This window comes from Pleurodeles waltl, chromosome 2_2, assembly GCF_031143425.1.
Source record: "Pleurodeles waltl isolate 20211129_DDA chromosome 2_2, aPleWal1.hap1.20221129, whole genome shotgun sequence".
Classification (NCBI taxonomy): domain Eukaryota; kingdom Metazoa; phylum Chordata; class Amphibia; order Caudata; family Salamandridae; genus Pleurodeles; species Pleurodeles waltl.
In genome coordinates this window covers 1167542003-1167563481 of record NC_090439.1, presented here as the reverse complement: position 1 = coordinate 1167563481, position 21479 = coordinate 1167542003, and the positions used below count along the sequence as shown (strand labels likewise).

Here is a 21479-nt window from a genome sequence, read left to right as displayed (position 1 = left end):
ACACAGGACTCCTCAGCAGATGCAGGGTTAAGAGTTCCCTCGGAGGGTGTAGTAATAACTAGTGGAGTTGTGTCAGTCCTCATGTGCCGTGTGCAGGGACCAAGGGGTCGGTAATGATTCCCACCCACTTGTCTGACAACAATAATTTCACCATCAACTCTGTGGCACATTGATATAATGGGATTCATATTTATCCTGACACTCTTCCGGCTTCTTCAGAGAGGTGAGTTGTTTTGCCTACTGCCCACCTCTAATCAGACCCGGTGAGAGGCCCAAAGCTGGAATTCGCTTTATTTCTTGATTACGCTCAGACACATTGTTCAGGCTTTTGTTTGGTCAGTCTGTGGTGAGGACTCAGAGAGATGGCAGCAGAGATCAGGTATCTTTGTGTTAAGCGCCTGCTGGAAAACTGGGGATGCTGAGGAGGATTGGGGCGTCTTCAACTCAGCATCAAGGTGGAGAGAAGCTGGACATCATTTATAAGTTCCAGGGAATGAAGTGGAATGGTGGTAATAACGGTCAATGGGGTTACTGGATTTTTAAACTACCCACTGTTACGATAAGTGACGGTAATACCATCACTGATTACCAGCAGCTCAAGGCTGGTGGTGACAAGAGGTGAAAAACTGAGTTACAGTGATATGTTTTCTGGATTTTATTCAGAAGACGGCCTGGGCTAATGTCTTCCTAGACCCTCTGGCAACACACTAAGTCAACATAACAACACGAGACAGAGAACGCTGCTGCTGGAAACACACGCAACCCATGGCACTTTTACGTGTGGAAGGTGTGTACTGGGCAACCATCAGACCTGTGAAACTCATAGACCGTGGACTCCTAATTTCTAATCACAATGAACAGACGTGCACAAGAACCCACGCTACAAATATGCTTTAATGATTTTATTATAGTCAAAAACCTATCGGCGTGCCCATAATACGTACATTATTATAAACTAAACAAGATAGTGGCTCCAATATTTAGTAGTAAGAAACATGAGAGGAAATATTGAAACATAATAATGGAGTCCCAATACTTCTTCCTAATTCTCCTCCAAAGTCTCCTTCTCATCCTCTGTCTCGACTAACTCTAGCACCAGAGACAGCTTGAACGTTTCCTGGGAGGCCTTGCCCACCACATCTGCAGACCTTAATGGAATTACTGTTCCGTATGAAGCCAGATGTTGTCTTTATTCCTTTGTTCAACAGTTCTGTGTCCTTGGCAGGCTGATAAGCCCATCCCGAGGTTCTCTTGATGTGCCAGCCCTTGGCCTCCTGCGTGATCTCTTAGCCCTCTCTGGAACGAAGACGCCGCTCTGCCAAATAATGCTCATAGACACCTTTATACCTTTTAGTTTCATGTCTTTTATTGACGCCTCTAAAATTAACAATAGACCCCACCTTGGCTTTTTCCACAGTGTGCACCTCTAAACATTCTCATGCAAAATCAAGGAAAGACTGGTTTAAGTAAAACATATCTACTAGAGAGACATTTTCTATTCAAACCGTCTCCTGCTTGTATCCCAAGACTTTTTAATTCAAAATGTGCACAGAAAACACTGATGCAAGATACAAGAAAAAGCGCATTTTGTTACAAAAGCGTAGATCTCCAAGATTTTCCTCAACAAAAATTTCACGAGAAAAATGACACAATTTCTCACAGCCTTATGATCCATACAGCAAGAAGGCTGCCTGGATTTAGCATTAACTATATTTGGGTCAGGAGTGCTCTGCACTCAGAGAGAGGATAATTTGTAATTGAGCAGTGCCTGTGCTAGGAGTCAGGACTGCGTGTGCTTGGAGTCAGCAATATCTATGCTCAGAATCTGCAGTGCCTGTGTTTTGATTCATATGTGCTCCGGTGAGGAGTGCCTGTGCTCTGCTGAGCAGTGCCTGTCCTGAGGTGTGCCTGTGCTCTGGTGAGGAGTGCCTGTGCTCTGCTGAGCAGTGCCTGTGCTGAGGTGTGCCTGTGCTCTGGTGAGAAGTGCCTGTGCTCCGGAGAGGAGTGCCTGTGCTCTGCTGAGCAGTGCCTGTCCTGAGGTGTGCCTGTGCTCTGTTGAGGAGTGCCTGTGCTCTGATGAGGAGTGCCTGTGCTCTGGTGAGCAGTGCCTATGCTGAGGCGTGCCTGTGCTCTGGTGAGAAGTGCCTGTGCTCCAGTGAGAAGTGCCTGTGCTCTGCTGAGCAGTGCCTCTGCTGAGGAGTGCCTGTGCTCTGGTGAGCAGTGCCTGTGCTCCGGTGAGAAGTGCCTATGCTGCGGTGAGGCGTGCCTGTGCTCTGCTGAGCAGTGCCTGTGCTCTGGTGAGCAGTGCCTGTGCTCCGGAGAGGAGCGCCTGTGCTCTGGTGAGCAGTGCCTGTCCTGAGGTGTGCCTGTGCTCTGGTGAGGAGTGCCTGTGCTCTGGTGAGGAGTGCCTGTGCTTTGCCGACCAGTGCCCGTGCTTAGGAGTGCCTGTGCTCTGGTGAGGAGTGCCTGTGCTTTGCCGACCAGTGCCCGTGCTTAGGAGTGCCTGTGCTCTGCTGAGCAGTGCCTGTGCTGAGGTGTGCCTGTGCTCCGGAGAGGAGTGCCTGTGCTCTGTTGAGGAGTGCCTGTGCTTTGCTGAGCAGTGCCTGTGCTGAGGAGTGCTTGTGCTCTGGTGAGGAGTGCCTCTGCTCTGCTGAGCAGTGCCTGTGCTGAGGAGTGCTTGTGCTCTGGTGAGGAGTGCCTCTGCTCTGCTAAGCAGTGCCTGTGCTGAGCAGTGCCTGTGCTGAGGCGTGCCTGTGCTCCGGAGAGGAGTGCCTGTGCTCCGGAGAGGAGTGCCTGTGCTCTGGTGAGCAGTGCCTGTGCTGAGGAGTGCTTGTGCTCTGGTGAGGAGTGCCTCTGCTCTGCTGAGCAGTGCCTGTGCTGAGGAGTGCTTGTGCTCTGGTGAGGAGTGCCTCTGCTCTGCTAAGCAGTGCCTGTGCTGAGCAGTGCCTGTGCTGAGGTGTGCCTGTGCTCCGGAGAGGAGTGCCTGTGCTCTGGTGAGGTGTGCCTGTGCTTTGCCGACCAGTGCCCGTGCTTAGGAGTGCCTGTGCTCTGCTGAGCAGTGCCTGTGCTGAGGCGTGCCTGTGCTCCGGAGAGGAGTGCCTGTGCTCTGGTGAGCAGTGCCTATGCCTGCTGTGTGACATGACTGTGAGGAAGCAGAGTTTTGCCGATACATAATTGATAATTAGAATTGTACTAATGACAAGAAATAATGACATTAAAAATGTAAAGGACCTTGTTATGTTTATACTAGGAAGCAAAGTCCGGTGACTTTCATAGTTAGTCGCCATCATTCACTGAATGCTGTTTTAAAGCTTATGTTAGCATGGGTAAACATGCTTTGTCATTCTCATATTGCGAAATATTTTAGCGCTGTTTAGAAAAAGGGGATTTTACTAGTTTTAGATGCAGCAACAGCTACCCCTAGAGTAATTTTGCTGCTAACATTTCTGTGACGTAGAAGCTTTTGAATAAACGCTCCATTGTTCTAAAAGTTGCTAATCTGTGTTTTCTTTCCTCTCTCGAGGAAGTATTATTAACAATGTTCAAGTTTCTTCCTGTGCCCAACGACGAAGAGCGAAATTGTCAATGGATCCTCAGAAGAAGAGGGAAGAAGGCGGCACAAGAGAATAATTTGTATTTTATTAGCGCTTCTCTTAGTGTGTGCCTAACCAATAGAATTATGAAATCCTATTATACGTGTCTTTCTTAGACAATTGATTCATTTCTAATTGGAGGGCTAATTGTCCCCCCACTGTTCTGACCAATAGGGTCTTCTCAAAGTTACTATAAAATGTCGTGTCATTTCCTGGTTGGATCAGAAGTTAGTGTATCTGGGTTCACCTTTGGATTACTGGGAGTGTTCCTGTAATGCTGTTAGCTGCTCCACTGCTGATGCTGTCCTTCTGCTGAAGCATCCTTGCTGTTCATCTATTGAGGGTGAAGTATAAACAGGGCTAATACCTGTGCTTTGTCTCTCAGGCACCAGCTGCAACTGTACCAAGTGTCCTACCTTAATTAATCTTTCCTTTAATAACCCAGCTTAGTAAGTTTTTCTAAATTTGTGTTACTAAAACTTTTACGTGCAGCCCAACATGTTAATTCTAAGTAGAGGCTAGTGAGGGTTTTCCAGAGCCCCTTGCCGATGGCTTATGTTGATGTTCTTTGATGATGCTTGTGATTTCTCTCGCACAGATTCTTATGATTCTGTTTTGTGTAATTGCTATTGGATTGATTAGTTTTGTGGCATTCAATAAATTGCGCTACTTGCAGAGTATCAGTCAGCCACTGATGCTCTCGTAGGCTGACCACTTGTGCATGAGATTCATTTTTGTGGTCTTAGCCTTATTGTTATAGGGAAATAAATATCAATCTTCTTAATAAACTGGTGTGCTTATTGAAGTTGCGCTTTCGCTAGTTAATAAAGATTCTTAGCGTTGTTGAGATTATTATGACATCAGTCAGTGACATCCCCTTCACTGGTCGGGTCGGTTCATCAGAAAATGTGTAATTGAGCAGTGCGTGTGCTTGGAGTCAGTAATACCTATGCTTAGAATCAGCAGTGCCTGTGTTTTAATTCATATGTGCTCTGGTGAGGAGTGCCTGTGCTGAGGTGTGCCTGTGCTCAGGTGAGAAGTGCCTGTGCTGAGGTGTGCCTGTGCTCAGGTGAGAAGTGCCTGTGCTCTGCTGAGCAGTGCCTGTGCTGAGGCGTGACTGTGCTCCGGTGAGGAGGGCCTGTTCTCCGGTGAGGAATGCCTGTGCTCTGCTGAGCAGTGCCTGTGCTGAGGTGTGCCTGTGCTCTGCTGAGCAGTGCCTGTGCTGAGGTGTGCCTGTGCTCTGATGAGCTGTGCCTGTGCTGAGGCGTGACTGTGCTCTTGTGCGGAGTGCCTGTGCTCCGCTGAGCAGTGCCTGTGCTGAGGAAAGCCTGTGCTCTGGTGAGAAGTTTCTGTGCTCTGGTGAGAAGTGCCTGTGCTCTGGTGAGAAGTGCGTGTGCTCTGGTGAGGAGTGCGTGTGCTCTGGTGAGGCGTGCCTGTGCTCAGGCGAGAAGTGCCTGTGCTCTGCTGAGCAGTGCCTGTGCTGAGGCGTGACTGTGCTCCGGTGAGGAATGCCTGTGCTCTGCTGAGCAGTGCCTGTGCTGAGGTGTGCCTGTGCTCTGCTGAGCAGTGCCTGTGCTGAGGCATGCCTGTGCTCTGGTGAGAAGTTTCTGTGCTCTGGTGAGAAGTGCCTGTGCTCTGGTGAGGAGTGCGTGTGCTCTGGTGAGAAGTGCCTGTGCTCCGGTGAGCAGTGCTTGTGCTCCGGTGAGCAGTGCTTGTGCTCCAGTGAGCAGTGCCTGTGCTCCGGTGAGGAGTGCCTGTGCTCTGCTGAGCAGTGCCTGTGTCGAGGCGTGCCTGTGCTCTGGTGAGGAGTGCCTGTGCTCTGCTGAGCAGTGCCTTTGTCGAGGCGTGCCTGTGCTCCAGTGAGGAGTGCCTATGCTGAGGTGTGCCTGTGCTCTGGTGAGAAGTGCCTGTGCTGAGTAGTGCCTGTGCTGAGGAGTGCCTGTGCTCTGGTAAGCAGTGCCTGTGCTCTCGTGAGGAGTGCTTGTGCTGTCATGAGGAGTGCCTGTGCTCTGCTGAGCAGTGATTGTGTCGAGGCGTGCCTGTGCTGAGGCGTGCCTGTGCTCTGCTGAGCAGTGCCTGTGTCGAGGCGTGTCTGTGCTCCGGTGAGGAGTGCCTGTGCTTCGGTGAGGCGTGCCTGTGCTGAGGCGTGCCTGTGCTCTGGTGAGAAGTGCCTGTGCTGAGGTGTGCCTGTGCTCTGCTGAGCAGTGCCTGTGCTGAGGTGTGCCTGTGCTCTGATGAGCAGTGCCTGTGCTGAGGCGTGACTGTGCTCTTGTGCGGAGTGCCTGTGCTCCGCTGAGCAGTGCCTGTGCTGAGGAATGCCTGTGCTCTGGTGAGAAGTTTCTGTGCTCTGATGAGAAGTGCCTGTGCTCTGGTGAGAAGTGCGTGTGCTCTGGTGAGGAGTGCCTGTGCTGAGGCGTGCCTGTGCTCCGGTGAGGAGTGCCTGTGCTCTGGTGAGAAGTGCCTGTGCTCCGGTGAGGAGTGCCTGTGCTCTGCTGAGCAGTGCCTGTGTCGAGGCGTGCCTGGGCTCTGGTGAGGAGTGCCTCTGCTCTGCTGAGCAGAGCCTTTGTCGAGGCGTGCCTCTGCTCCAGTGAGGAGTGTCTGTGCTCCGGTAAGGAGTGCCTGTGCTGAGGCGTGCCTGTGCTCTGGTGAGAAGTGCCTGTGCTGAGTAGTGCCTGTGCTGAGGAGTGCCTGTGCTCTGGTAAGAAGTGCCTGTGCTTTCGTGAGGAGTGCTTGTGCTGTCGTGAGGAGTGCCTGTGCTCTGCTGAGCAGTGCCTGTGTGGAGGCGTGCCTGTGTGGAGGCGTGCCTGTGCTCCGGTGAGGAGTGCCTGTGCTGAGGCGTGCCTGTGCTCTGGTGAGAAGTGCCTGTGCTGAGTAGTGCCTGTGCTCTGGTGAGAAGTGCCTGTGCTGAGTAGTGCCTGTGCTGAGTAGTGCCTGTGCTCTCGTGAGGAGTGCCTGTGGTCTTGTGAGCAGCGCCTGTGCTCTCGTGAGCAGTGCCTGTGCTCCGGTGAGAAGTGCCTGTGCTCCGGTGCGCAGTGCCTGTGCTCCGGTGAGGAGTGCCTGTGCTCTGGTGATCAGTGCCTGTGCTCTGATGAGCAGTGCCTGTGCTCTCGTGAGGAGTGCTTTGTGCTCTGGTGAGCAGTGCCTATGCCTGCTGTGCGACATGACTGTAATTGGAATCAGGATTAGCCATGAGTGATAGACTTTGAGTCAGGGTTAGTTGTACTGTACGAAGGAGTATTTATGCTAGGGTCAACAGTGCCTTTATTTTGAGGCAGCTGTGCCCGTGCTTGGCACCAGGAGTGCCTGTGCTTGGCGGCGGGATTAGCTGTACTGGAGTCAGCCGCACTTGTGTTTGGAGTCACGATTCTTTGTATTCGAGTGAGAAATGTGTGCGCTTTGAGTCAGGAGTTCCTGAGTTTGGAGTCAGAATTATCTGCAACTGAGTTAGGAATGATTTAGCTTTGAGGCCACGGTTGATGCGCTTGAATTAGCACTCCTTGTCGTTCGCAACAGGAGTGCCAGCTCTTGAGAGCCATCAGTTCCTTTAATTGGAGTCAACAGTGCCTGTGGTATTAGCAGTGTCTATCTACGTCTACCAACAACTGAGTTCAAAGTGCCTGTGTTTTGAATCAGCAATGCCTATATTTTCAATCCAAAGTGCATGTGGTAGCAGTGCCTGTGCTTGCAATCAGCAGTGCCTGTTTTTTTAATCAGAAGTGTATGTGTAGGAGTGAGGAGTGTCTGTGCTTGTGACAGCAGTGCCTGTGTCTGCAATCAGCAGTGCCTGTTTTTTAAAAATCAGAAGTGCATGTGTTGGAGTGAGCAGTGCCTGTGGTTAGAATCAGAACAGCTTATGTTTTTAACAGAAAGTCCCTGCACTTGAAGTCAGGTATCAGCAGTGCCTGTGTTTTGAATCAGATATGCCTGTGGTTTAATTTGGAAGTGTCTGTGCCTGGAGTCAGCAGTGGCATTTACATGTTCATTACAGATAGCCCTGACTCCAAGTACAGGCACTGCTGACTCCAGGCACAGCATGAACAATAAATGAATCAGATGTTTCTGCGCTTAGAGTCATAACTAGAAGTACTGACTGGAGTCAGGGGTGCCTGTGATTGGAATTAGGATTATCTGTAATTGGCTAGTGGCAGTGCCTGGAGAGAGTAGTATCTGTAACTGAGACTTAAGTGATTGTGCTTTAAGTCAGGTGGCTTGGGTGTTAAATCAGCAGTCCTCGTGTTTGTAATCAGAAGTGTCTGTGCTTGGAGTCAGGAACTCCTCAGCTTGAAGTCAACATTGCCAGTGTTTTGTATCAGAGATGCCTGTGAGGGAAATCATCAGTGCCTGTGCTTGACATCAAAAGTGCCTATGTTTTGAATCAGCAGTACCTGTGTCTGTGCTTAGAGTCAGAGGTACATTTGAATATGTAGCATCTGAAGTCAAGAGTTCCGATGGTTGGGATCAGCAGTGCTTATTTTGAATAAGCAGTGCCTGTCTTTCTTAGAAGTGCGTACACCTGGAATAAGAAGTACCTATCTTTTGAATCAAAAGTATTTTTTAAATCAGCAGTGCCGGTCCTACGAAGCAGCAGTGCCTGTACTCGGAGACAGGGTTATCTGAAATTAAGTGAGAATTGCATGTGCTTGGAGTCACCAGTGCCTGATATTGGGATCAAGGTTATCTGCATTTGTGTCAGCAATGCTTACATTTGGAGCCAGCAGTGCCTTTGCTAGGAATCAACTGTATCCACGCTCGTCGTTTTTAATCATCAGTGCCTGTACTTGGAGTCAGACCTGCCTGCAGTCTACAGTTCCTGTGATTTGAAGCTGAAGTGCCTGTACTTGGAGTCAGGGGTATCTGTGCCTGTAGCCAGCAGTACCTATGTTTGAAATCAGGAGTGTGGAGTTATGTTTCTATTCTTTGAATCAGCAGTACCAATGCTTGGAGTCAGCAGTGCCTGTCAAAAGACAGCAGTGTCTCTATTTTGACTAAACCATGCCTGGAGTTAGAAGTGTCTGTAGTGCCTGGAGCCAAGGTTAGCTGTAACTAAGTGAGCAGTGCCTGTTCATAGATTAAGCAGGGAATGTATTTTGCATCAATAGTGATCGTGCCCCTGGGCTTGGAATCTGCATTATCTGTAATGAGCCATATATGTAGTAGGTATTATTTATAATCTAGTGAGTAGTGCCTGTGTTGGAGTCTGCAATTACTTTTTGGAGCCACAGGGCCTGTGTTTTCAAATTATGATTCCCTCGGTCAGCAGTCAGCAGTGCCTATGATTAGAATCAATATTTTCTTTAATTTAGTAAACAGTGCCTGTGCTTGAAGTGAGCATTAAGTGTATGGAAGTCAGGAGTGTCTGGCGTGGAGTAAGGATTATTTATACTTTAGTGAGAAGTGCCTGTGCTTGGAGTCTGCAGTGCCTTTTTGGAGCAGGCAGTGCCTCTGCTTGGAGTCTGTGCTGCCTAAGTGAACAGTGTCTATTGGTGGAATAAACTGTGAAAGTAGTTCAAATTATTAGTGCCTGTGTTTAGCAGTGCCTGTATTTGCTGTTAGCATTCTCTGTAATGAGTCCCTGCGATGGCACTGCTGATTCTGGTAAAGAGTTCCTTGACTCCAAGCTTAAGCCTACAATTGAAGTCTGGGTTATTTTTAATCAGGACAGCAGTGCCTCTACCTGGAGTGAGCAATGCCTGTGTTTGGAATTAAAATTACCTGCAATTCAGATAGCAGTGCCTGGAGCAATTATTAAGTGTATCTGAGTCAGCAGTGCCTGTGCTTGGAGTAAGAATTATATACAATTGAGAGAACAGTGAATGTGCTTGAGTCAGCAATTACTGTGGGTTGAGTCAGCAGTGCCTTGCTTGAAGACAAGTGCCTAAAAGCTAGTGTACCTGGTACTGGAGACAGTAGTTCCTGCGTTTTGAATCAGCAATATTTGTCTTTTGCATCAGCAGTGTCTTTGCTTGGAGCTAGCATTAGCAGCACAGCTGTCAAAAGTGCCTGCGTTTTGAATTAGAATTGCCTCGGCTGGCAGTCAGCAGTGCCTGTGAATCAGAATTACATGTAATTCAGTTAGCAGTGCATGGACCAGGAGTGAGCATTAACTGCACCGGAGTCATGAATGTCTGTATATGGATTTATAATTTAGTGAGTAGTGCCTGTTATTGAAGTCCACATTGACTGTTTAAAGCCAGCAGCGCCTGTTTGGAGTCAAAGTAAACTATACTGGAGTCAGCAGTACATGTGTTTTGAACCGGCAGTGCCTGTGATTGATGTCAGGAATGCCTGTAGTGCTCATGCTGGAAGACAGAAGTGCCTATGACTGGAGTTACCAGTACCTGCATTTGGAGAAAGGTTATGTGTATGTGAGTAAGTAGTGCCTGCTTGGGGATTAAGCACTGACAGCATTTCATCTCAGTAGTGCCCACATTTAGAAATGCCTGTATTTGTAGTAGTCAGCATTATCTGTAATGAGCCATGAGTGACTGTGCTTGGAGTGAGCAGTGCATGTCTTTTGAAAGAAAAGTGGCTGGGCTTGGAGTCAAGTGCCATTGAGTTGAGTCAGTAGTGTCTTTGTTGGGGGTTAGCAGTGCCTGTATTTGGAATCAGGATCATCTATAAATGAGGCAGCATTGCATGTGCTTGGAAGTAAGTCTTAGATGCACTGGAGACAGAAAATTCTGTGCTTGGTGTAAACATTATAAAAAATATCCATATCTGAGTCGCCAGTGCCTGTGTTTGGAGCCAATAGTACTTGTAATTTGATTCAGCTGTGCTTGTGGATGAGGTGAGTAGTGCCTGTATCAGAGGTGCCTATATTGAATCAGCAGTGCCTGTGACTGGAGTCAGTAGTTCCAGTCTTGTCTTCCTGTTTTGAATTGGCAGTACTTGTTTTTTGCATCAGCAGTGCCTGTGCTTGGAGTCAGCATTATCAGTACTGTAGTCAGCAGATCCTGTGCCTGTAGTCGGGACCCCTGGGCTTGGAGTCAGCACTATCTGTAATGAGTCAGCAGTGCCTGTGCCTGGAGTCTGGGATACCTGGAATTAAGTGAACAGTGTCTATTCATGGAGTAAGCAGTGACAATAATTCACATCAGTAGTGCTTGTGTTTAACAGTGCCTGTATTTGCAGACAGCATTATCTGTAATGGGTGACAAGTGGCTGTGCTTGGAGTGAGCAGTGCCTGTGTCTTAAAACAGAAGTCCCTGTGCTTGAAGTCAGGTGTCAGCAGTGCCTGTGTTTTGAATGAGGTGTTTCCGTGATTGAAGCCATCAATACCTGTTGTCTTTTTTAAATCAGCAGTGCCCGTGTCTGAAGTGTCGGTGCCTGGAGTCTATAGTTCCTATGATTTGGAGTCAGCCGTGGGCGTTATCTCTGACACCAATCACAGGCACTGCTGACTTCAAGTGCTAGGTTATCAATAATTAAGTGTTTTAATTCAACATTGTCTAGGCTTGGAGTCAAGGAACTCCTTTACTGAATCAGCAGTGCCAGTGCAAAGAGTCAGTGTGCCTATGCTTGGACTCTGGGTTATACTTAATTAAGACAGCAGTGCCTCTACCTGGAGCGAGCAATGACTGTGCTGGGAGTAAAGATTATTTAGAATTGAGGTAGCAGTGCGTGTGCTTGGACTCAGCTTTGCCTCTTTTGAATGAGCAGTGCCCATTACTTGAGGCAGCAGTTTCTGTGTCTGAATTAGCAGTACCAATGCTCGGAGTCAGCAGTGCCTGCCACACGTCAGCAGTGGTGTTACTTTGACTAAAACATGATTAGAGTTAGCAGTGTCTGTCTTTAGAGTCAAGAGTGCCTATGATAGGAGTCTGGAGTACCTATGCCTGGAACAAAGGTTAGCTGTAACTGACTGAGCAGTGCCTATTCATGATGTAAACATGTATTGTGTTTTGCCTCAATAGTGATCATGCCTATCGGGTTGGAGTCAACATTATCTGTAGTGTCAGGATTTATTGTGTTTGAGTCAGTAGTGCCTGTGTATTGGACAAGCATTATTTTGAATAAGCAGTGCCAGTAACTGGAATAAACGGTGCCCAGTTTGAATCAACAGTAGCTGAGTTTTAAATCAGCAGTGCCCGTGCTTGGAGCTAGCAGTGCCTGTGCATGGAGTCAGGTGTATCTGTGCTTGGATATAGAAGCACTCTGAGTTAGCAGTGCATGTGGTTGGAGTCTGGAGTGCCTGTAACATGAGTCTGTTATACCTGTGTATAGTTATCTGTATTTGAGTGAGCAGTGCCTGTTTTTGGAATATGCACTGACAGTGTTTCACATCAGTAGTGCCCATCTTTAGTGAACAGTACCTGAATTTGAAGTTATGGTTATCTGTAAATGAGCCAGCAGTGCCTGTGCCTTGAGTGCCTGGACCATCATTACTGAGACAGGAGTTCCTGTGAGTAGACTGACGAGTGCCTGTGACTTGGGCCAGCAGTGCCTGTGACTAGAATCGGTAGTGCCTGTGACTGGAGTAGGTGGTGCCTGTATTTGGAGTCAGTATTATTTGAAATGGAGCGACCAGTGCCTGTGACAGGAATCGGTAGTGCCTGTATTTGGAGTCAGGTGTGCTCAGGGAGTCAGTGTTGAATGTTAATTAAATGAATAATCAGGAACAGAAGGGGTTAAATCTGAGATGGAAGGTCACATCCCCTCCCCCACAGGAGCTACAGCCCCTCCCCCTGCAGCTCCTACACCAGCCTCAGCTCCTCTAATCCCCCCAAGAGACGGAAGATGGAGAAGATCCTGTGAGTGAAGGGGCTGAGGGAAAGTGCCTGTATGAGCAGTACCAATTTTGAATGAACAGTGCCTGTTACTGGAGACATTAGTTCCTGTGTTTTGAATCAGAGGTATTTGTTTCTTGCATCAGCAGTGCATGGTTGGAGTCAGCATTAGCAGAATTGTGATCAGCAGTGCCTGTGCCAGTGGAATGATTGTGGTTGGAGTCAGCAGTGCCTGTGCTTGGAGTCTGGGTTACCTGTAATTAAGTGACAGTATCTGTTTGCAGAGTAAGCTGTGACAGTGTTTTATATCAGTAGAGCATGTGCTTGGAGTTAGTAGTGCCTAGTCACTGAACAGATAGTGCCTGTGAAAGTACTGAGCAATACGTGTACTTGCAATCAGGAGTGCCTGTGGTTGCAGTTGGAGTTATGTGTGAGCAGTGGCTGTTTGTGGAGTACACAGCAACAGTGTTTTACAACAGTAGTCCATGTGCGTGGTCAGCAGTGCCTGTTCTTGAAGCATACATTAGCTGACAAGGAGTCAGCATTGCCTGTGTACTGAACAAGCAGTGCCAGTAACTGGAATCAAGGGTGCCCAGTTTGAATCAATAGTAGCTGAGTTTTGAATCAGCAGTGCCTGTGCTTGGAGTTAGCAGTGCCTGGAGTCAGGTGTATCTGTGCTTGGATTCAGATGCGCTCTCTGTTAGCAGTGCATATGGTTTGAGTCTGGAGTGCCTGTGACATGAGCCTGTTATACCTGTGCATAGTTATCTGTATGTGAGTGAGCAGTGCCTGTTTTTAGAATATGCAGTGACGGTGTTTCACATCAGTAGTGCCCATCTTTAGTAAGCAGTACCTGAATTTGAAGTTAGGGTTATTTGGAAATGAGTCTGCAGTGCCTGTGCCTCGAGTGCCTGGAGCCATCATTACTGAGACAGGAGTGCCTGAGACTAGAATCGGTAGTGCCTGTGACTGGAGTAGTTAGTGCCTGTAGTTGGAGTCAGTATTATTTGAAATGGAGCCACCAGTGCCTGTGACAGGAATCGGTAGTGCCTGTATCTGGAGTCAGGTGTGCTCAGAGTCAGTGCTGAATGTTAAATGAAGATTCAGGAGCAGAAGGGGTTAAATCTGAGCTGGAGATGGAAGTCACAGCCCCTCCCCCCCCCCCTGCGGCTCCTACACCAGCCTCAGCTGTGCCGGGAAGCTCCCGTGCTGGAAACGGCCCCAGAGACGGAAGATGGGGAAGAGCCTGCGCGTGAAGCGGGTCCGGGGGAAAGTGTAGAGAAGCTCCATGGAGTCCGCATTGTACAGGGACAGCCGCCCCCCCTCGTAGTCCAGATACACCCCCAGCTTCAGGGGCCTCCCACGAGGGGACAGGGGGGTCCCAGGGGAGGTGAGAGCCCAGTACTCACCATCCCACCCCCTCTCCACAGCCCAGACTCCCCCCTCAGGTGACCATGTGACCCCTCCCTTCCTCTCCACAGACTCCGCTGCGACCCCCACAGTCCATCCCCCCCCCTCCCGCAGCAGCTGCAGCTCCCAGTAATGTCTGCCTGAGGTGAACCCCTCGCTCCCCAGCACACAGGGATTATAGGAGGTGAATCTCTTGGGGGTGTCCGGCAGGCGCTGTGCTGTGCGTGTCCGTCTCACACGTCTCCCCCCCTCAGACAGGAGGAGCTCAGGATGTGCTGTGTCTGGATCCAGAGTCACCATCACTGCAGGGAAGAGACTCAGAGTTAGAGATTTAAAGCTAAATACATGTTATTTATATTTTATATTCAGGTGATTGACACGAGGCAAAACTATACAGCACCTCTCTAGAAGGAGCACACTGCACTACACAGCACCTACCTGGAAGGACCACACTGTAGAATACACTGCACTACACCTCACCTACCTGGAAGGAGCACACTACTGTACAATACACTGCACTGCACAGCACCTACCTGGAAGGAGCAAACTGTACAATACACTGCACTACACAGCACCTACCTGGAAGGAGCACACTGTACTGTACAATACACTGGCCTAACAGCACCTCCTGGTTAGGAGCACATTACACTGCACTACAGAGTACCTACCTGGAAGGCGCACACTGTACTATACAATACACTGCACTACACCTCACCTACCGGGAAGGAGCACACCGTACACTATATTGCACTACACAGCTTCTACCTGGAAGGAGCATACTATAAAATACACTGCACTACACAGCACCTACCTGGAAGTAACATACTATACTGTACAGTACACTACACTACACAGCACCTGCCTGGAAGGAACACATAGTGCAATAAACTGCACTATACTGCACCTACCTGTAAAGAGCCACAGTACAATACAGTGCACTACACAGCACCTAACTGCGAGGAGCACACTCTACTGTACAATATACTGTACTACACAGTACCTACCTGGAAGGAGCACACTGTACTGTATAATATACTGCACCACACCTACCTGGAAGAAGAACACTGTACTGTACAATGCACTGCACTACACAGCAGAAATCTAGAAGGAGCACACTGTACAGTACACTGCACAATATAATGAGCAAACTCTACTTTGCATTACACAGCATTATACATCACCTACCTGGAAGGAGCACACTGGTACTGTACATTAAAAAACACTATACAGCACCTACCTGGAGACAGCACACTGTACAATACACTACACTAGAGAGCACCTATCTGGAAGGACCACACTGTAGAATGCACTGCACTACGCAGCAGCTACCTGGAATGAGCACACTGTACTGTACAATAGACTGCACTAACAGCACCTACCTGGAGGGACCACACTGTAGAAAACACTACACTACACAGCACCTACCCGGAAGCAGCACACTGTACTGTGCAATATACTGCACAGCACCTACCTGGAAGGAGCAGACTGTACTGTACATCACACTGCAGAATACAGCACCTAATTGGAAGGAGCACACCATACTCTACAATACATTACACCGCACAGCACCTACATGGAAGGACCACACTGTGGAACACACTGCACTACACAGCACCTACCGGGTAGGAACACACTGTCCTGTAGAATACACTGCACTATACAGCACCTACCTGGAAGGAGCACAGCGTACTGTACAATATACTGCACTAACAGCACCTACCTGGAAAGAACACATAGTACAATAAACTGCACTATACCTCACCTATCTGTAAAGAGCACACAGTACAGTACACTGCACTACACAGCACCTAACTGGAAGGGGCACACTCTACTGTACAATAGATTGTACTACACAGCACCTACCAGGAAGAAGAACACTGTACTGTACAATGCACTGCACTACACAGCAGAAATCTGGAAGGAGCACACTGTACAATACACTGCACTATAGAAGGAGTACACTGTAGTGTGGAATACACTGCACCACACAGCACCTACTTGGAAGGAGCAGACAGTACTGTACAATACACTGCACTACACAGCAGCAATGTGGAAGGACAACACTGTAGAATAAACTGCACTAACCAACACCTACCTGGAAGGAGCACACTGTACTGTACAATATACTACACTGCACAGCACCTACCTGGAAGGACCACACTGTAGAATAAACCGCACTAACCAGCACCTACCTAGAATGTGCACACTGTACTGTACAATACATTTCACGATAAAACACCTACCTGGAAGGAACACATAGTACAATAATTGCACTTACCTGTAAAGAGCAGACTGAGCAATACACTGCACTACACATTACCTACCTGGTAGGAGCACAACATACTATACAACACACTGCACTACACAGCACCTACCTTGAAGGAGAACACTGTACAATACGTTGCACTACACAGCACCCACCTGGGAGGACCCCACTGTACTGTATAATAGACTGCACTACACAGCCCCAGACCTGAAGGAACACAAAGTACAATAAACTGCACTATACTGCACCTACCTGTAAAGACCACACTGAGCTATACATTACAGTACAGAGCACCTACATGGAAGGAGCACACTATACTGTACAATACACTGCACTAACAGCACCTACCTGGAAGGAGCACATTGTACTGTACAATACACTACATTAACAGCACCTACCTGATAGGAGCATAATGTACTGTACAATACACTGCACTACGCAGCACCTACCTGGAGGGAGAACACTGTACTGTGGGATAGTGAACCCTGCTTTAGGGCTGTGAGGCCTGCTAGGGAGGTGACTTACCTATGCCACAGGCAGTGGTTTGTGGGCATGGCATCCTGAGGGGGATGCCATGTCAACTTTACCTTTTTCTTCCCACCAGCACACACAAGTTGCATTGGCAGTGACATGGGTTTGGTGAGGGGTCCCTTAGGGTGGCACAATATTTGCAGCAACCCTTAGGGACCCTCCCTGCTCACAGAGCCCTTGGTACCACTGAGACCTTTTACAAGGGACTTAGCTGTGGGCCAGGGGTGTGCCAATTGTGGAACAATGGTACAGTTTTAGGGAAAGAACGCAGGCGCTGGGGCCTGGTTAGCAGGATCCCAACACACACTTAGTCAAGTTGGCATTAGATATCAGGCAAAAAGAGAGTGGGGTGGGTACTGCAAACAAGGGACCAGCTTCCTACAACTAGAGAAAACACTACACAAGAGAGCACATAGTTCTAAGCAGGATACAGCACTAGACAGCACAACAGAATAGACAGTGAACTATTTCACAAAACGCTGCACCAAACAGCAGTTGCACAGGAGAGCACACTGCATTACACAGAACACTATACTACACTGTCCATAGTGCTGCACTAGACAGTATACTGTAGTAAATTATACAACTGCAGCATCATCTATTCCCAACTAAATCCTCTTATCTTCTGAACACAGCTCAAGACTTTTCTGCTCATGCAGAACTTTAATCTTGGTTAGCCTCCACTTTTGTGGCCCCCCTTACTTCATTCTGGATACTGACTCTCGGTTGGTTCCCTCATGAGTGCGGGCACTTCCTTGTGAAGCAGCTGATTGCACTTTTACAAATGGTCTCAAGCAATGCACCACCCTCTCTAAAGCTGCCCCACCGCTGGTAGTGATATCAGGGGAGCCTTGGGTTTGCCCCTCCTCCCTTGCCGCTGGCTTGGCAGATCACACAGGAGTGACAAACCTCCTTGACTTTCTCTGACATCTGGGACCAGTAGAAGTGGTTGACCAGCCTCTCTCAGGTCTCAGTCACCCCCAGATGTCCAGCCAAGGGGATATCATGGACAATGTTAAGGACGAACTCCCTGTACTGCTGAGGGACCTCCAGCACGGCTCAGGAGTGAGCACAGCTGAGGGGGTCAGTGTGTAACCTGCACTGGACAAATTGTCGACCAGGTCTTTCCACAGTAAAAGTTTTTAGCTGTCGCTGGTGGAGGCCGAAAGTCTCAGTGTGGACACCAACATATAATTACATTCAGCACAACTCTATTTACCTTTATATTTCTTCATCTCCTCTTCAGGTTTCAGAGTTATCATAACCTCTTCTTCCCTTGTTTTCTTCATCTCACTCTCCGGACCCTGAAACTTCACCTTCTTACACCTGAAGGACACACAAATCATTTTAGTGTTACAGAAGACTCGGAGGCTACAGGATCTGGAAAGGAACAGCACAAACACCCTGTAATTGGAAATAGAATACTGCAATTTACAGGAGCACCTGCAGGACAGCAGTGGGTGTGTCTCACTACACACACACACACACACACACCCCAACAACTCTGGGGGGCATCCACAAGTGTCACACATTATCCCTTCTACTATGCACACCCCTCTGCTCAGAACCTTGCAGGGATTAGCACATGATAATAGAAGCTTCAGGATCTCAGGGGAAACAGTGAAAAACTCAGCAACTAACACACATGACCACTCCTCCCTTTCTGTCTATTTATCTGATTACCTGTATAAGTCTTTCTTCTTCTCTCACATCACTTAGTGTTCCTCGCTCTCTCTGGTCCTCTCTTTCAGAAAGCTCCAGATATCGCAAAGGTATCTGTAAGGAAATGCCTCCTTGGCATGGTTACCCCCTGACTTTTTGCCTTTGCTGATGCTAAGTTTTGATTTGAAAGTGTGCTGAGGCCTGCTAATCAGGCCCCAGCACCAGTGTTCTTTTCTTAACCGGTACTTTTGTTTCCACAATTGGCACACCCTGGCCTCCAGGTAAGTCCCTTGTAACTGGTACCCCTGGTACCAAGGGCCCTGATGCCAGGGAAGGTCTCTAAGGGCTGCAGCATATCTTATGCCACCCTGGGGACCCCTCACTCAGCACAGACACACTGCTCGCCAGCTTGTGTGTGCTAGTGGGCATAAAAAGACTAAGTCGACATGGCACTCCCCTCAGGGTGCCATGCCAACCTCACACTGCCTACAGGTATAGATAAGTCACCCCTCTAGCAGGCCTTACAGCCCTAAGGCAGGGTGCACTATACCATAGGTGAGGGCACAAGTGCATGAGCACTGTGCCCCTACAGTGTCTAAGCAAAACCTTAGGCATTGTAAGTGCAGGGTAGCCATAAGAATATATGGTCTGGGAGTCTGTCATGCACGAACTCCACAGCACCATAATGGCTACACTGAAAACTGTGAAGTTTGGTATCAAACTTCTCAGCACAATAAAGGCACACTGATGCCAGTGTACATTTTATTGTAACATACAGCCCAGAGGGCACCTTAAAGGTGCCCCCTGAAACCTTAACCGACTATCCGTGTAGGCTGACTAGTTTTAGCAGCCTGCCACACACCAGACATGTTGCTGGCCACATGGGGAGAGTGCCTTTGTCACTCTGTGGCTAGTAACAAAGCCTGTACTGGGTGGAGGTGCTCACACCTCCCCCTGCAGGACTGTAACACGTGGCGGTGAGCCACAAAGGCTCACCCCCTTTGTTACAGCACCACAGGGCACTCCAGCTAGTGGAGTTGCACGCCCCCTCCGGCCACGGCCCCACTTTTGGCAGCAAGGCCGGAGGAGATAATGAGAAAAACAAGGAGGGGTCACTGGCCAGTCAGGACAGCCCCTAAGGTGTCCTGAGTTGAGGTGACTAACTTTTAGAAATCCTCCATCTTGTAGATGGAGGATTCCCCCAATAGGATTAGGGATGAGCCCCCTCCCCTCAGGGAGGAGGCACAAAGAGGGTGTACCCACCCTCAGGGCTAGTAGCCAGTGGCTACTAACCCCCCAGACCTAAACACGCCCTTAAAGTTAGTATTTAAGGGCTCCCCAGAACCTAGGAACTCAGATTCCTGCAACCTAAGAAGAAGAGGACTGCTAAACTGAAAAACCCCGCAGAGAAGACGGAGACACCAACTGCTTTGGCCCCAGCTCTACCCGCCTGTCTCCCCACTTCTAAAGACACTGCTCCAGCGACGCTCTCCCCAGGGACCAGCGACCTCTGAAGCCTCAGAGGACTGCCCTGCATCTAGAAGGACCAAGAACTCCCGAGGACAGCGGCTCTGTTCACCAAAGACTGCAACTTTGAAACAAAGAAGCAACTTTAAAACAACTTGCGTTTCCCGCCGGAAGCGTGAGACTTGACACTCTGCACCGGACGCCCCCGGCTCGACTTGTGGAGAACAATCACTTCAGGGAGGACTCCCCGGCGACTGCGAGACCGTGAGTAGCCAGAGTTGCCCCCCCTGAGCGCCCACTGTGACGCCTGCAGAGGGAATCCCGAGGCTCCCTCTGACCGCAACTGCCTTCTTCAAGATCCGATGCCTGGTAAAGACTCTGCACCCGCAGCCCCCAGGGCCTGAAGGATCCGACCTCCAGTGCAGGAGCGACCCCCAGGTGGCCCTCTCCCTTGCCCAGGTGGTGGCTACCCCGAGGAGCCCCCCCTTGCCTGCCTGCATCGCTGAAGAGACCCCTTGGTCTCTATTCAAAACCCGACGCTTGTTTACACACTGCACCTGGCCGCCCCGTGCCGCTGAGGGTGTACTTTCTGTGTGGACTTGTGTCCCCCCCGGTGCCCTACAAAACCCCCCTGGTCTGCCCTCCGAAGACGTGGGTACTTACCTGCTGGCAGACTGGAACCGGGGCACCCCCTTCTCCATTGAAGCCTATGCGTTTTGGGCACCACTTTGACCTCTGCACCTGACCGGCCCTGAGCTGCTGGTGTGGTAACTTTGGGGTTGCTCTGAACCCCCAACGGTGGGCTACCTTGGACCCAAACTTGAATCCCGTAGGTGGTTTACTTACCTGCAAAAACTAACAAACTCTTACTCCCCCCAGGAACTGTTGAAAATTGCACTGTCTCGTTTTAAAATAGCTATATGTGATTTATGTGAAAACTGTATATGCTATTTTGCTAATTCAAAGTTCCTAAAGTACATACCTGCAATACCTTCCATTTGAAGTATTACATGTAAATCTTGAACCTGTGGTTCTTAAAATAAACTAAGAAAATATATTTTTCTATACAAAAACCTATTGGCCTGGAATTGTCTTTGAGTGTGTGTTCCCCATTTATTGTTTGTGTATGTACAACAAATGCTTAACACTACTCCTTTGATAAGCCTACTGCTCGACCACACTACCACAAAATAGAGCATTAGAATTCTCTTTTTGCCACTATCTTACCTCTAAGGGGAACCCTTGAACTCTGTGCATGCTATTCTTACTTTGAAATAGTACATACAGAGCCAACTTCCTACACTCCCTCTTTCCCTCTCTTTGCGACTCTAACAGCACAAACATAATTGTGCACAATTGCTGTTCCTACCCTCACACTCCCTCTGTCTCAGCATCTCTCAGCCCCTCTTTGCTTCTCTGTAACTGAAAAATACTTGTCACACCCCCAAAAACACACGTTTTTCTTTCTCTTTCATATTAACTCTCTTGGTTTGTTTGTCTCGCTGACAGTTCTTCAGATCTCAAAATCAGATGTGAATAATCACACACTATCTCTTTAATTCCCTCTCTCACTCTCTACATATGCCTCTTGATGTTCTACTCACTCTAGTGATTTCCTGCGTCTGTCAGTCGCACTCTCTCTCTTGCTTTCTTCCTCTCCTCCTGTAAAATCTCAGTAGTGCTGAGTATGACTGTCTGTGAGATCCTGCATCCTGCACCCTGTCTGTGAAAGCTTTCAACCTGGAATTACTACATCTCCTGCATCGCCGAATCACTGAGCTCCTCCACCTTGGGATCTTTGAAATCCTACACTGTGGAATCTTT

At 48.8% G+C, this 21479-nt stretch overlaps 2 protein-coding genes across 3 annotated transcripts in view; both read right to left on the bottom strand.

Moving 5' to 3' along the window:
• Positions 1-21479, bottom strand: part of LOC138283026 (E3 ubiquitin-protein ligase TRIM11-like) — a 173828-nt gene that overhangs the window by 20272 nt on the left and 132077 nt on the right. Inside the window, exon 5 of one of the 2 annotated variants that reach the window (XM_069221144.1) lies at positions 17746-17852. In XM_069221144.1, coding sequence (XP_069077245.1) covers positions 17746-17852 — 107 coding nt within the window. Of the gene's footprint in view, positions 1-17745; positions 17853-21479 lie in introns of those variants that run through there. The other variant, XM_069221145.1, reaches the window with a different exon arrangement.
• On the bottom strand, positions 888-12949 carry LOC138283025 (autotransporter adhesin BpaC-like). The gene is made up of 2 exons (XM_069221143.1): positions 6155-12949; positions 888-6096 (listed from the first exon to the last, which is right to left on the bottom strand). Exons 1-2 carry the CDS (start codon positions 6753-6755, stop codon positions 5033-5035), a joined length of 1665 nt encoding a protein of 554 aa, XP_069077244.1. The 5' UTR covers positions 6756-12949; the 3' UTR covers positions 888-5032.

What these genes read in the sequence shown, in the direction of transcription:
- LOC138283025 (XM_069221143.1), bottom strand. Translation starts at nt 6,755, where the DNA reads ATGTCGCACAGCAGGCATAGGCACTGCTCACCAGAGCACAAAGCACTC. An exon ending in AGAGGCACGCCTCGACAAAG is followed by an intron (nt 6,097 to 6,154) that starts GCTCTGCTCAGC and finishes GCCTCGACACAG; the next exon opens with GCACTGCTCAGCAGAGCACA.